This window comes from Lynx canadensis, chromosome C1 (genome assembly GCF_007474595.2).
Source record: "Lynx canadensis isolate LIC74 chromosome C1, mLynCan4.pri.v2, whole genome shotgun sequence".
Classification (NCBI taxonomy): Eukaryota; Metazoa; Chordata; class Mammalia; order Carnivora; family Felidae; genus Lynx; species Lynx canadensis.
This window is the reverse complement of record NC_044310.1, coordinates 201,728,681-201,742,639: the sequence shown is the minus strand read 5'-3', so window position 1 is coordinate 201,742,639 and position 13,959 is coordinate 201,728,681. Positions and strand designations below refer to the sequence as shown.

The window sequence follows — 13,959 nt, the reverse complement described above, 5'->3', positions numbered from 1 at the left end:
CTGGGAAGAACAGGGGCTTGTGTTTTTTTTCCTCTTCCCCTTTATAAGCCAAGGAAGTGTCCTGGTTCCTAGACTCTGCCCCGCTGGGGGGAAGGAGGGGGAGAGGGAGGGGGAAAAAAAAAAAAAAAAAAGATTTCCACCTTATTGTTCAGCAGCTGGAAAATTGTTGTCATCTGTTCTGCCTTTCATTTGCTGAGAATGGAAAAAAATGTGGAAAAATTTGGAGAAATAAATCTCAATACCATCGTAGGAGCTCTGGCCCTTCCCTCTCTCCCCCTAGCATCCCGGCTGCTCTGCTCCCGGGCTCGCTCTTCCCACTTCGCTGGGCACTGGGGCCACGATGGGTTTGGGACTGGGGCTGAGCTGGGCCGGGCTGCTGGCCGCCGCTCCTCGCTCCGTGTGGAGGGCTTGGGAAGCCACTGTGATGTCATTCAAGAGCTGCATAGCTACAGGATGATAAGTGAAGCCCTGGGGACCCAGCTGGCTGAAATTACAGACAGAGTTTTATCCCACTGGCTTCCTACAAGCCAGAGCGAGGCAGAGCTGGCCGAGAGGGGGAGAGAGCGAGGGAGCGAGTGGAGGGAGGGGTGGTGCGTGTGGACCGGGCAGGCAGGCGGCACTGGCTCCTCCCACCCCTGACAGTCTGAGGGAGCCCCGAGCAGGACACAGACAGCCTTGGGGCTGCAGCCATGGAGGACTTATTTGAAACTTGAGGCACAAGGAGCAGAGATCAGATCGGAGTGGTTATTTCTCCTCCCCTCTCTCCCTCTCCGTCCAGAGGGTAAGTGTCTGCTGGGCAGTTGTGTGTGTCCCTGCGTGGCGCTCCCTGTAGGACCTGGAGGTGGGGGGGGGGGCTTCTGTGCTCGTGGACCGGGATCTGCCGTGGACCCGGACCAGGGAAGCGCGTGGGGCGGTGTGGGGCTGTGGCCCGCCGCGCTGCCTTTGGAGGTGGCCACCTCCCTCTTGGACTTGCTGCCCCGGGACGAGTGAAAGCCGCCGCCTCAGGTCTGAGGGGTGGCTGAGTTGGTGGGGGGCAGAGTGTCTGAGCTGGCCTCGCTCACAGAGGATGAGAATGGGGTGGTGGGTGGAGGGAATGTACTGGAGGCATGGCTAGCTCCCGAAACATTCCCAGTGGGATGTTTTATTCAGGACACCCCCGCCCCCATTCTGTGGTCGGGGCTTTGTGGCACCCCCCCGTGCTGACCACTCCCCCGCTGGCCGCCCGTGGGCTCCCATTCATGGCTTTCCCCCAACTTTGGCAGGGCCTGTATTGGCTCGACCATCCTCCTGGCCAGGGATCCCTGAGTGTCCAGGCGGACGCCCTGGCCTGGCAGAAGGACTTCGGTTGTTGTGGGCTCGGGTGCTATTTTTACTGTCCCGAGCGCCTGTGATATCTGGTGCCCGGATAGGCCGAGGGCAGGGAGTGGGGGCGCCAGGCTCTGCTTATAGTGCCTGGCGTGGGAGCTGAAGGCCAGGCTGGAGTCAAGCGGCTGGCCCTGAGAGTTCACGTTTGCCCCACAGGCGTGGGCCTTTGTGGGACCTCGGCAGGTCACACATCATCCAGGCCCCGGTCCCTCGGGTCTGAAATAAAGGTCACGGTTGAGTTTTCTGTCCCTACTCCCTCTCTCTGGAGGAATTCAAGTAAGATAGTATCTGTGAAAGTGCCACGGGTCCTTCCTGAGGAAGGCCTGGGGACACATCTATCATCATCGCTTGATGAAGCCCCGTATATTATATTGTGAGGTTCTTGGTGTGCAGCCATGAATGGAGTCCCCCTGCCCTCCCCAGACTTCAGCCATCTTCACCTTGAAGGCCGTTAGGAGAACGAGCGCCGAACTTCTCTGTGCTGGGTGACCTTGAGGGAGAGGGGGAGGGATTCGCTGAGCCTGCTGAGTGTCATTGCCTCCTGAAAACTGAGGGGTGGGCAGTGGAGTAACTGATCCCCTAAGACCCTTTAGCTTAAAACCTCATGACGTTTAAAAAGCTCTCTTGGCTCCGCTAACTTCCTGGAGCAGCCCATGGGAGGGGCTGTCTTTCCAATTTCTCTTTGACTGCTGACTTTCTCCACCTTCAAGGCCCACAGGGTGAAGTTGAGACCAGGCCTCCACTTGGACATTGGGCCTTCTTTCTTTCTTGTCTCAGTGGAATGACGGAGGTGGCCACCCACCCTCCCTGGGTCCACAGAGGCGGGTTTGTGGGTATCTCTGGTGAGGTCGCTTGTACAGGGCACAGAGCCACCTGTGAAAAGATTGACAGCAGCCTTGAGAGGAATCTTACTGATCTTTTGTCCAGTCTCGGAAAACGTAGTGGGTTCCCTCCAAGTGCTATGAAACAAGAAGAGAGACAGGTGTCTGTTTGCCATGCGTGGACTCGTCTGTCCCTGCCCACGGGGCCTAAGGGCCCGTGCTCCTCTGTGGACACCTCCCAATGTGGACCTAAGTCTCTTGGGCTGCACCTGTTGCCTGTTCTCTGCCATCTCAGAGGCAGTGTCTCCTCTGTGCGCTTCCCCTCCAGAGAGTTGCGTGCTCCTCTTCAACCCTAATTCTGCTGACCTTCAGAGTCCCCGAGGAAGCCCGTTCCCATCTGGAGATGTTCCAGAGCTCTCTGCAGCTGGGAGGAACAAAGGGCTGCCTCAGTCCCCGGCTGGCTGTGGGATGGGAGGTCAGCATGGGTGGAGGCTAAGGCTGTCACAGACAGGGGCACCGGAGATCCCTGCCACTGTTGCTAGGGTGTCTCAGGAGGACCCCAGGTCGTGCCTGGGCCATGGGCCTGAGGTTCTGCATGCCCCTGTCCATCACCATCCTCTCCTCACCCTTGCCTTCCTCGGGCAGGTCGCAACTCAGTGGGCTGCTCTGGGCTAGACCCCCTCTGCGCTCCCCCAACCAGAAGATTTTCCTTTCGGTGCGCTCTCCTGTCTCTCGTAGAGCCTGGCATTCTTGGCGGAATCCCGGGTGCCAGAGAGGGATCCCCAGAAGCAGCACCCTGTTCGATGCATACATCTAAATTTAAGAGTCATAGATGGACTTGGAGGGGTCTGTTGACCCCCTGAAATTAGGTGCGACGTTTGTGCTTGTGCATTTTTTTTGGAAATTAGTCTCGGCTTTCATCAGCTATCCCCAAGGGTCCTTACCTAAGAAAGCTAACGTCCACTGGACTGGAGTATGGCCGTGGAGCCCTCTGAGAGACACCATGGGTCCAGCTCTGGCTCAGCCAGCTTGCAGGCACCTCCACCGTGCCCAGCCAGTGCTAATAACCACGTAAACACTCCTCTCTCGTGCTGTTCTCTTTCTTCTTCCCTTAGGCAGAAGCTTGGGTCCACCTTGAACCTCTGATTTTTCTCGTCCCTGGGTGGCAGTGGAAGAAGAGTGTCCCGGTAGCCGACAGGACTATATAAAAGTTTTTGGATTATTTAATATAACGCAAGAAGCATTTAGGAAACGTATAATGTGTGCCAGGCACTGCATCCTGTAGAGCTGTCCTAATAGCCATGCAGGTTAGGCCTTAAAGTCCAAGAGGCACTGTTCACGTAGAACATATTGTGAAGGGTACCTTCTGGGAACCAGGCACTGGACCGGGGTGTGTGTGGGGAGAGACAAAGGCTTTTTCTCCAGGAGCCCTCACCTTAGTGGGAGGACACACATGGATAGCAATAGGGAGGTTGGTGTTAGAGTAGTTGTCTGAAAAAGGCAACAGGAACAGAGAAGAGGTTAATCTCAGTCTGGAGGGCTGTGGGAAAAGGGTTAGGTTGAGGAATGTGTCACAAAGCAGTTCAGACTGAACCTGAAGGAGGAGAAAGGGGTTTTCCAGGGAAGTTGGGAGCTTTGGGGAAGAAAAGCAAGGAAGGATCTTACAGGAGAAGGAACAGCATGTACAAGGCCCAGAGGAGGAAAGAGCATATGAATATTGAGTGCGTTGAAGGGTATTTGGAGTATTGAGGACAGTGAAGGTGAGGCTTCAAAAGGCAGACAAGGGCCAGATGAGAAGAGGTCTGGCAGTCCAGCAGTGGTGGGTTGGGCTTTACTCTGTGGGTGATGGAAGCTGTTAAAATAGGTAAAGAGGAATAGAGAGAGAGGAGAATAGTGTCCGGATGTCCCAGTTCTAGCTTATGGTACGTAGCTCCTGAGTCTCGTCACTCAGCAAAACTTCAAGTGAGCATCTGAATCTTCGCTCGCCAGGCTTGGAGGCTGGGCTCTGTGTGGTTAAATGGTTGATGCAAGCTGACTTGCCATTAAGATGGGGACCATCCTTTGGAGTAACGGGGTGTATCTGGCACAAAGGTGGGGTGGGAAGGGGTACATCTCCTCTTCCTTCTCTCCAGAACCGTATCTCTGTGGCCTCCCTGCTACCTAGCCCCCTCCTCTGGCTCTTACACTGTTGCTTCTCAATAGCCCTGGTCCTAGCCCCAGCCTGGCTCCCTCCATGGCTGAGGGAGAGTCTGTGGCTAACGGGTTAACACATCCAGAGCTTGCTCTCCAGGCTGCTTCTTGGCCTAGCCTCAGCCCTTGTCAGAGCTCACCTACTTCTTATTTATTTATTTATTTAGAGAGCATGCACGCACAAGCAGGGGAAGGGCAGGGAGAGGGAGAGAATCCCAAGAGAACTCCGTACTGCCAGCACAGAACTCAACATGGGGCTCGATCACACGAACCGTGAGATCATGATCATGACCTGAGCCGAAACCAAGAGTTGGACGCTTAACCAATTGAGCCACCCGGGTGCCCCAAAGCTCACCTGCTTCTTGGACACACATGGCCTTTGATGCTCCCCTCCCGTGTGTAAGGAGCTGAGATTCCCTTTGGGTCTGCGGGGGCCCCGGTCTGCCTCTGAGCTACCTGTGTCCACGGTGGGCACGGTGCCTCTTCCTATTGGCACGGCATTGATTTTCTTCCACAAGGGTTGGTCATCACTGCTCTGGGCAATATATTTTAATGAATTGCTATTCTGCTGGATGTGGACCCAAAAGACTTTTTATCATGAAAGGCCCCATCCTGAAAACCTTAATAAATCATTCACTATTCAAAACAGGTCTGCAGGTTAGACAAGGAGGGGTCGCTCCTCACTGAATCATCACTAAAGGAAACTTCTTTCTTGCACTCGATCAGCCTGGCACCTTTTGCTATTTAAAAAAAAATTTTTTTAACATTTATTTATTTTTGGGACAGAGAGGGACACAGCATGAATGGGGGAGGGTCAGAGAGAGGGAGGGAGACACAGAATCTGAAACAGGCTCCAGGCTCCGAGCTGTCAGCACAGAGCCCGATGTGGGGCTCGAACTCACGGACCGCGAGATCATGACCCAAGCCGATGTCGGACGCTTAACCTACTGAGCCACCCCGGTGTCCCTGGCACCTTTTATTCTTTATGGTCAGGCCATCTGTCCTGACATCTAAACAAGAAAATTTCTCCACTAGACATTAGTAAGAGAAGTGAGGATCCTTAATCTCAGAGTCCAAAGTGCTGACCACCGAGATCAGGATTTCCCAAGATGTTATCCACCTGTGTGAGCCCCAGAACCTTGGGAGAGCTAAAACACTGCTCTTTGGCCTCACCCCAGACCTATGAGTGAAAATCTTTGGGGGTGGGGCCCCAGAATCTACATGTTTTTAACCAATCCCTGGAGGAGATGCTTATGAACATCAAAATTGGGAAACACCTGCCCTAAACCCATATCACCTTTGCACCCGTGTTTCTTTCATTCTGGTTGAAGCGTATGGGATGGATGCGTCCCTCCTTCCCTGCATCCTGGCCTGTGCCGTGCCTTCTAGCACCGCACACACCTCCGCGGCCTGCTGGCAGGAGCCTAGGGAGTAGGTCCACATCCAAGTCAGCTGGGGATTTTCCTCAGGGCTTTCCAAAAGCGTGACTCACACATCTGGAGTACGGCCGCTGTGGAATAAGGGCCTCTTGGTGCAATCAAGCTCAGCGTCGAGGGTGGAGTGCGGGTTCGGAGCAGCTGCTGGGGAGAGCCAGGAGATGTAGTCAGACAAAGCAAGTGGGGCCTTGAAAGGACTGCAGGCTTCTCGGCTTCCCTAGAGCAATGGCCAGGGAGAAGGCCCATGAGACAGGACGTTCTGGCTGGCTTGGCCTTGGGGCTGGGAGCTCTCCACTCCGGGCTGCTTGTAACTCGCGTTTCCCCTGAAGTTTAGCTTTCTGTTCCACCGTCACCCATGCCGGTGACAGGTTCCTCCTGTCCCCACGGCCCCACCGACCAGGCAGGTTCTTCCTCTGCCCCCTGCTCCCTGCCCCTGGATGCCCAGCACCCTCTCAACTGAGAGGATTTCCCTGAACTGGTCATGCCCCTGGAGGCTTCTGGGACTGTGAGTTGAATCTGGTGGCCCCTCAGGTTTAGAGCCTCAAAGCCATCTCCCCCCCACCTTTCTAAAGCCCCTCTTCTCTGGCTCTCTGTTTCACCCTCCTCCTTACTCTGCTTGCCTCTCTCTTTTGCCCTTCCTGCCTTAATAGATTGAAACCAGCGCTATGTTCCGGCTTCTTGTGGTCCTGCTAAATAGCACTTAACGCGGCCACGGTGGATGGGCAGAAGGGAATGATGGGCATGTGCGTACCGGTGTGGGGTGCGGGGAGCACTTTATCTCCTTTAGAAGGAACGGGGGTGCGTGCCTCCGCTGGGGTCATGCTGACACGCTGGGGTTTCAGTGAACCCTCACAGGGACTAGACAGACCTGGGATGGGTCTGGGGTGTCCTCACTATCTCCCCCTGATGTGAAAAGGAAGACCAGTGAAGGTGCAGAAGAGCCCGGAACATGTAGCCAGCACTGGGTGGTCAGAAGCAGCTGGCTCCTTTTTGGAAGACAGCAATAGACATTTCCGTTTGTTACTTTGCAAAAAAGATTTAGTTCAACAATTTTTACTTCTTCCATTTTCTTACTCAGCCTCAGTGGCCTGGCAGTTACTGTTCCTGATGTTGCTGCAAACAGTGGACCCCTTGGGGGTAGATTACATGGCAGAATGAGCTTAATTTTGACGTTGTCAGAATCAATGAAGGGGCCAAAAGGGACGAGATATCAGGTAGTGGTAATTAGTGTGAATTCTTCCTCCCTGCCTCCGGGAACGCTCTCTTAGCTCTCTTGCCAAAAGCTCTTCTTTTATGAACCCGAGTGAGATGCAGGAGTGGGTCCACTTTCTCCCAGAAGGAAAGGATACTTACAGGTTCGCACTGGTTTGCACCCAGCGGTTCTCCTCGACCCTAAGTGCAGATGGGGAGCGTACTGGACACACCACCCTTTGCTTTGCTGTCCCCCCCGCTTCCCAGACCACATGAGCATGGGCTTGGGGGATTAGGAGGTGCAGGGGATGCAGGAGCTCCCTGGCCCGGAAGGCACCTGGCGTCTCGCAGTGTGAGCTGCAGAGTGGGGCCAGGGCCCCGGAATGGGCCTGTTTCTCTGGTGCCAGCAGCTTTCCAGGCACAGAGAGAAGGAAGGACAGCCCTCCAGCCTCCTCTGACTGCTGCGAGGGGCCCACTCTCACGGCACCACCCTCGGAAGTCTGAGTGGAGGAGAGCCCTTGTCGGCAATGCTTCCGGCTAGGGAAGCAGTCAGCTGGGGTCTCTTATTTGGTGTAGCAAGGAGCCCAGTTCTTTAGAGGACATGGCACGAAGGACAGCCTCTCTCCTTTAGTAGCTTCGACACCTTATGGACGGTGACAGGCCACTTAGAAGAGGCAGCCATGCTTGTATCTGCATCTTAACAACTATTAGGGGACCTGGCACAGGGAGCAGACCGCTGGAGATGCAGACCTATGTCTGATTCAGACCAGCCCCATCCCTGTGAGCCTAGGGCTGTGGCCATACTCTGGCCCCCTATCACTTGGGGCCTGCTGCCGGCCGGCATCCCAAAGCCCCAGGGAAAACTGGGGACAGATAGATGGTTCTGGAGAGTCAAGTGAATGGGCAGAGCATCCAGCCCCCGGGGGGTGTGTGCCTTGCCGGCATCTCTGTGCCTGCTCCCGGTGACGTCATTTGGTTGGCCTGTGGTTTGTGTGTGTGTGTGTGTTGATCAGGATGTCCCTGTTTTGTGGTTGTCTGATCACTTGTTTTTGGCCGTGGGCTTCTGTATGAGTGTTTATTTTTAGAGGCTGCCACTTCTGGCCTGAGGGCCTATCCTTGGGCATGGTAGGAGCTTGTATTTTCTGGAATGATTGTGGCTTTAAATTTAAGTATTTATTTTTGGGTATTGCTGCCTTTTATGTGTTTATTTTACTCTGTGTGTGTGTGTGTGTGTGTGTGTGTGTGTGTGTGGTACGAGAATGTGGAATAATAGAAATTGCATGGTCTTTGACGTTCTGATTTCAATTTTGCTTTTAATTTAGTTGCATTTTAATTGACTTTTAAGTGATTTTAAATCTCTGATTTTAAATCCTCGCTTTACCAGATACCGTGTATCTGCAGATAAATGGTTTCACTTCTGTGAACCTCAGTTTCTCCCATCCCTAAAGTAGGTGTAAAACTCGCTGACTCACAGGATTAGAAATAATGTGCGTGTAAAGGTGCCTAGCAAGGTGATTGGCGTCTCGAGGTCACCTGTCTCGTGTACCTCAAGAGCACACCAGGACGTTTGATTTGGCTGCTGGGTGTTCGACTTGGGTGATTATGAGCTGGTGTGTGTGTGTCTCTGGGTGTCTTTGTGTCTGGTTTTCCCGTGTGTGGTTGGTGTGTGTGTGACTGTTGGTGTCTGGCTGGAGTTTGTGCAGTTTTTGGGAGGGGACTTTCTTTTCTTGCCAGCTGGGGGCCTGCCTCGGAGTGAGGGGAGGGGAGGTGCTTGTGCGTGTGTGCGTGTGTGTATGTGTGTGCGCGCGCGTGTGTGTGTGTGTGTGTGTGTGTGTGTGTGTGCGTCGGGGCTGGAAGCTGGGCTGCTGACTGTACAGGGTGTGAAATCACCGAGTCCCTCTGGGTGGGGAAGTTCTTCGTTCCTGAGTCAGCCCTTTGGCCCTGAGCCACCCAGTGCTCACTCTTTCCTTTCAGAGAAAGTATTGCTCATGGGGTCGCCAGAGCTGTGTGCAGACAAAATGACACAGGGGACACCCTTCCTGGATGAGAACATCTCCTTTTGTGTTCTGGATTCCTAAGATGTTTCCCATGCCACCCTGGCCCCTGAACCCCCTTTCCAGAAGCCCATGAGCCCAGCATTCAGAGGGAAAGCACGGGGAGTGCTGGCTTGGCTGAACTCCATCTTGACCCAGTACCTCCAGGTCTTTGGGAAGCTGGGGAGATACCAGAGCCAGGCTTTGGACTGGGGCATCTTGCTCCCAGAGCACCCCAGCCAGTCTTAGACTTCGCTGTTTGGCCCTGAAGCTGGGTGTTGGGGCCCAAGAGCCCGGGGTAGGGGTCCCTTTGTCCTCCTCCCCTATATCCTCTGACCTCAGCTCTATCTCGGGTGGTGTGAGGAGATTTTAGGGTCTAGGGAACGGAAGCTCTTGGCTCCTTTCCTCGGGGAGGAGATGTCATTGCCTCCCACTGACGTCTGCTGATTGTTGTTCCCTCCGCGGCTCTCTTACAGAGGTGGTGGGACACACTCAGGGGCCTCTGGACGGGAGCCTGTATGCCAAGGTGAAGAAGAAGGACTCCCTGCACGGCAGCACCGGAGCCGTCAATGCCACGCGTCCTGTCCTGTCGGCCACCCCTAACCACGTAGAGCACACCCTCTCCGTGAGCAGTGACTCTGGCAACTCCACAGCCTCCACCAAGACAGACAAGACCGATGAGCCTGCCCCTGGCCCCTCCAGTGCCCCTGCTGCCCTGAGTCCTGAGGAGAAGCGGGAGCTGGACCGTCTGCTCAGCGGCTTCGGCGTAGAGAGAGAGAAGCAAGGCGCCATGTACCATACCCAGCATCTCCGGTCCCGCCCAGCGGGGGGCCCTGCCGTGCCCTCCCCTGGCCGCCATGTCGTCCCGGCCCAGGTTCACGTCAACGGTGGGGCCTTGGCATCTGAGCGGGAGACGGACATCCTGGATGACGAGTTGCCCAACCAGGATGGGCACAGCGTGGGCAGCATGGGCACACTGTCCTCCCTGGATGGGGTCACCAACACCAGCGAGGGGGGCTACCCAGAGGCCCTGTCCTCACTGACCAACGGTCTGGACAAGCCCTATCCCGCGGAACCTATGGTCAACGGTGGGGGCTACGCCTATGAGTCCGCCAGCCGGTCGGTGCCTGCCCACGCTGGCCACACGGCCCCCATGCGGCCCTCCTACTCCGCACAGGAGGGTTTAGCCGGCTACCAGCGGGAGGGGCCCCACCCAGCCTGGCCGCAGCCAATGACCACCTCCCACTATGGCCATGACCCCAGCGGTATGTTCCGCTCTCAGTCCTTTCCAGAAACCGAGCCCCAGTTGCCCCCAGCTCCGGCCCGTGGGGGCAGCAGCCGGGAGGCTGTGCAGAGGGGCCTGAATTCCTGGCAGCAGCAGCAGCAACAGCAGCAGCAGCCTCGTCCCCCTCCTCGCCAGCAGGATAGAGCCTACTTGGAGAGTCTCGGGCCCAGCAGGCCCAGCCCCCAGCCGCTGGCAGAGACCCCCGTCCCCGGCCTCCCTGAGTTCCCAAGAGCAGCCTCCCAGCAGGAGATCGAGCAGTCCATCGAAACACTCAACATGCTCATGCTGGATTTGGAACCGACGGCCGCCGCCCCCCTGCACAAGTCCCAGAGTGTCCCAGGGGCCTGGCCAGGGGCTTCCCCGCTGTCCTCCCAGCCTCTCTCCGGCTCCTCCTGTCAGCCCCATCCACTGACCCAGTCCAGATCTGGCTACATCCCCAGTGGGCATTCCTTGGGAGCCCCTGAGCCGGCCCCACGGGCTTCCCTGGAGTCCTTCCCTCCTGGCAGGGCTTACTCACCTTACGATTATCAGCCGTGTCCAGGTGGGCCCAACCAGAGTTTCCGTCCAAAGAGCCCAGCCTCCTCCTCCTCGTCTGCCTTCCTTCCAACTACCCATAGCCCTCCAGGGCCTCAGCAGCCCCCAGCCTCTCTCCCTGGCCTCACTGCTCAGCCTCAGCTCCCACCAAAGGAGGTGACTTCAGACCCCTCCCGCACTCCAGAAGAGGAGCCACTGAACCTGGAGGGGCTGGTGGCCCACCGGGTAGCAGGTAAGAGCCTCGTGGGCCATCAGTCTAGGAATCCCCTCCCCTTCCCTCTTTGGTCTTGGTTGGTCTCGCTGCGGGGAGGAGGTGTAGGCATAGCCGTCGCCCCTTGGCAGGTGCCGCTTGGACCTGGAGGAGAGGCTGTCAGGAGCCTCGTCCTAGCCGTCCCTTCCTGCATTCGTTGTCTGTTAGGCTGTAAGCCAGGCATTGAGATTCAAAGATCAGTGTCTTTCAGTTCCTGCCTTCAGGGAGTTTACCGTCTAGTTAAGGGACAGCTACGCAGGAATGTAAAGTGTGCTGTGACAGAGGTGGGGACCAAAGCCCCAGAGCTGGAGGGAAAGCAAGGCTTACCACCTAGGGCAATCAGGGAAAGCTTCTTGGAAGTGGTGACTTTGGGGCTGGAGTACAGATTCTCTATGCAGAGGGAAGATGCTTTCTGCAACTGCCTGCTGTCCTCAGACTTCAGTTCCCAGGGGGAAGGTGTGGAGAAGGCTGGAGGGAGGCCTCTGTAGACTCAGAGGCATAACAAAGATAGAAAGGGTGTCCTAAAGGCCTTGGACTCTACCCAAGTGTTCAACCCTGGTGGGTCCTTTCAAGATATGTCTCATTTTGGTGGGGAGGCCAAGGTCCCCTTCTTGTTCAACTGTCCTGTTAGTCCTGGCTTTTGGACCTGCTCTGTATGAGAAGCAGGCACTGAGGAACCAAACTCTGTTTCCTATCAGAGAATGGGCTCATCTTCCTGGAGAGAGGAGAGAGAATGGGGTGACCAGAGAGCTCACTGGGGAGATAAAGGCAAGAAATGGCCGAGTGTGCAGAGCCATGTTGGGAGGGACCAGAAGGTCTCCCTTCCTTCTTAATGGCCTAAGCCTATGACCATTCCATGGGGGCAGCCACACTGGGTGGGAAATCCTGGGGGTGTTTTTCATTGTGGAGGTAAGGCCGGGAGGGGATGGACTAGAGACTGGGGCTAGGGGACCTTGTGCCAAGCCCCTCAGCTGACAGGGTGGTGGGAGTTCAGGGAGAAGAAGAGGAGCCTGGGAGGCTGACTCTGCCCTCCACCCTTTTCCCTAAATTTAGGGGAAGCTGAGTCACCGTGCCAGCTGTAGGAGAGAGGAGACACCCTCCCTGGGGATGGACAGTGAGCTTGGGGAAGTAGCTGAGGGCAGGCCAGCTGGCTATTGGGTTGGGTTCAGGATTGGGGTGTGGGGCATAGATGCCCTGCTGTACTTCAGAGCAGAGCACAGTCCCCACTTCCGCTATCAGCAACTTCAAATTGGCCGTCATGAAAGTGTTTACACCATGGAAGTTGGTAATCAGGGTCTCACCTCGCCTAGAGAGCTGGCCCACGAGAACATCATTGCTTTTAGTGGGGAGTCAAACACGGGATGAGTAGCTCTATAGCTCTAGACGTGAAATGCTTTATGGAGTGGTCCACAGGGAGCTGCCGTCTTTTGCTTTGTCCCACATCTGGGCCCTGGCTTCTTTGTCACAGATTTTGGTCAAAGGAGAGGGATGTGGCCCTCTTAATATTTTACAGAGTTGAGGTGGCCCGATGAATGGTAACCCTCTAGCCTAATGATAGGCAGGATCTGGGGGGCAGATTCTCTGGGGAAACAGAGTGAATTCTCTCCCCCCACCCCACCAGAAAACCCTTCTGTGTAGTTCTCCTGGAGCTTGCTCTAAAGGAAGCCATACCTGAATGGCTCCAGAAGTGTGTTCATCTTATAGTGCATCTCCCCTCAGCCTTTTCTCTCCTACCGGCTTCTGAGGTTTTGACTGTCAACATCCATATCCTTAGCTGCTCAGGCTTTGGCTGCCAAGGAGTCACAGGAAGGAAGAGACGTCGTTGGTACAGCATCTCTGTCTCCAGCCCTAATTTCATCTTCTCTACCTCAGTCAGAGAAGGGATGAGATGCATAGAGAGGACAGATTTATTTGGTCCCCAGGGCCATGAAGGGACCTCTTTGGTTCATGCCCTGCCATGGAAGTATTTCCTATGTCAGCGGGTCCTGTTTGCCTTGCAGAGTGTCTGACGTGCTTGTGTAGGTACAGATGCACTGTCAGGATCATCGCGTGCAACAGTATGGGAGTCAGGGAATAGACCAGGACCGCTTCTTGCTGCTTCTTGTACATTCTTCTGCCAGGAGCTGGAACGTAAGCTTCAGCGTGAGTAACTCAGGAAGCTTAGACCCGAGGGAGAGCCTCTTCATGGCCATGAACCTGATCTGGTTTTTCCTGGCTTGTCTCCCACAGGTCTGCCTTTTCTTCCCTAGGCTCAATACCTCCTCTGTACCTTAATACTATATCCCTGGCTCATTCCACTTTGATCGGACAGGTCCTCCTATCTTATTTAAGCTTGGATCTCAGTGACCATAGGGGTAGTTTTCTTAACCTGATGAAGGGTAGGCACCAGAAGCCTGTAGCATGCATCACACTTGCGTGTGAAAGGTTAGAAGCATTCCTGTTACACTAGGAACAAAATAAACATGCCTAGTATCACTGCTATCATTTAACATTGTATTGGATACCCTAGCCAGTGCAAGAAGGCAGGAAAAAGAGATAGAAGCCAGAGTTGTCGAGTTCATGTTACCGTATGATCCTGATTATGTGACTGGACTGATCTCAGATGTCTCTAGAGGTAGAGATTTCAGTGCATGCTGGAAATCAGGTGTGAATCTTATCCTTAAAGGAGTCTGGAGTTTAGTCAGGGGAAAAAGAACTAGAACTTTAAAATGAAGTCATCCCTAATAAGTGAGACATGGGGAAAGTTCTGTGGGAATGAAGAAAAAGGAAAGATCAGTATCAGCTGGGGAGATGGAGGAGTGAGTTACATGTGGGTTTTAGATAGAGCCTTGGAAGATGAGTGGGAGTTTGAAAG

General features: G+C 54.9%; 1 protein-coding gene across 10 annotated transcripts in view; it reads left to right on the top strand.

Moving 5' to 3' along the window:
* TNS1 (tensin 1) overlaps window positions 1–13,959 on the top strand; it is a 181,496-nt gene that overhangs the window by 129,282 nt on the left and 38,255 nt on the right. For all 10 annotated transcript variants that reach the window (XM_030327639.1, XM_030327638.1, XM_030327637.1 and 7 more), the window contains one exon: window positions 9,513–11,087. In XM_030327639.1, the coding sequence (XP_030183499.1) occupies window positions 9,513–11,087 (1,575 nt within the window). The remainder of the gene's footprint in view (window positions 1–9,512; window positions 11,088–13,959) is intronic.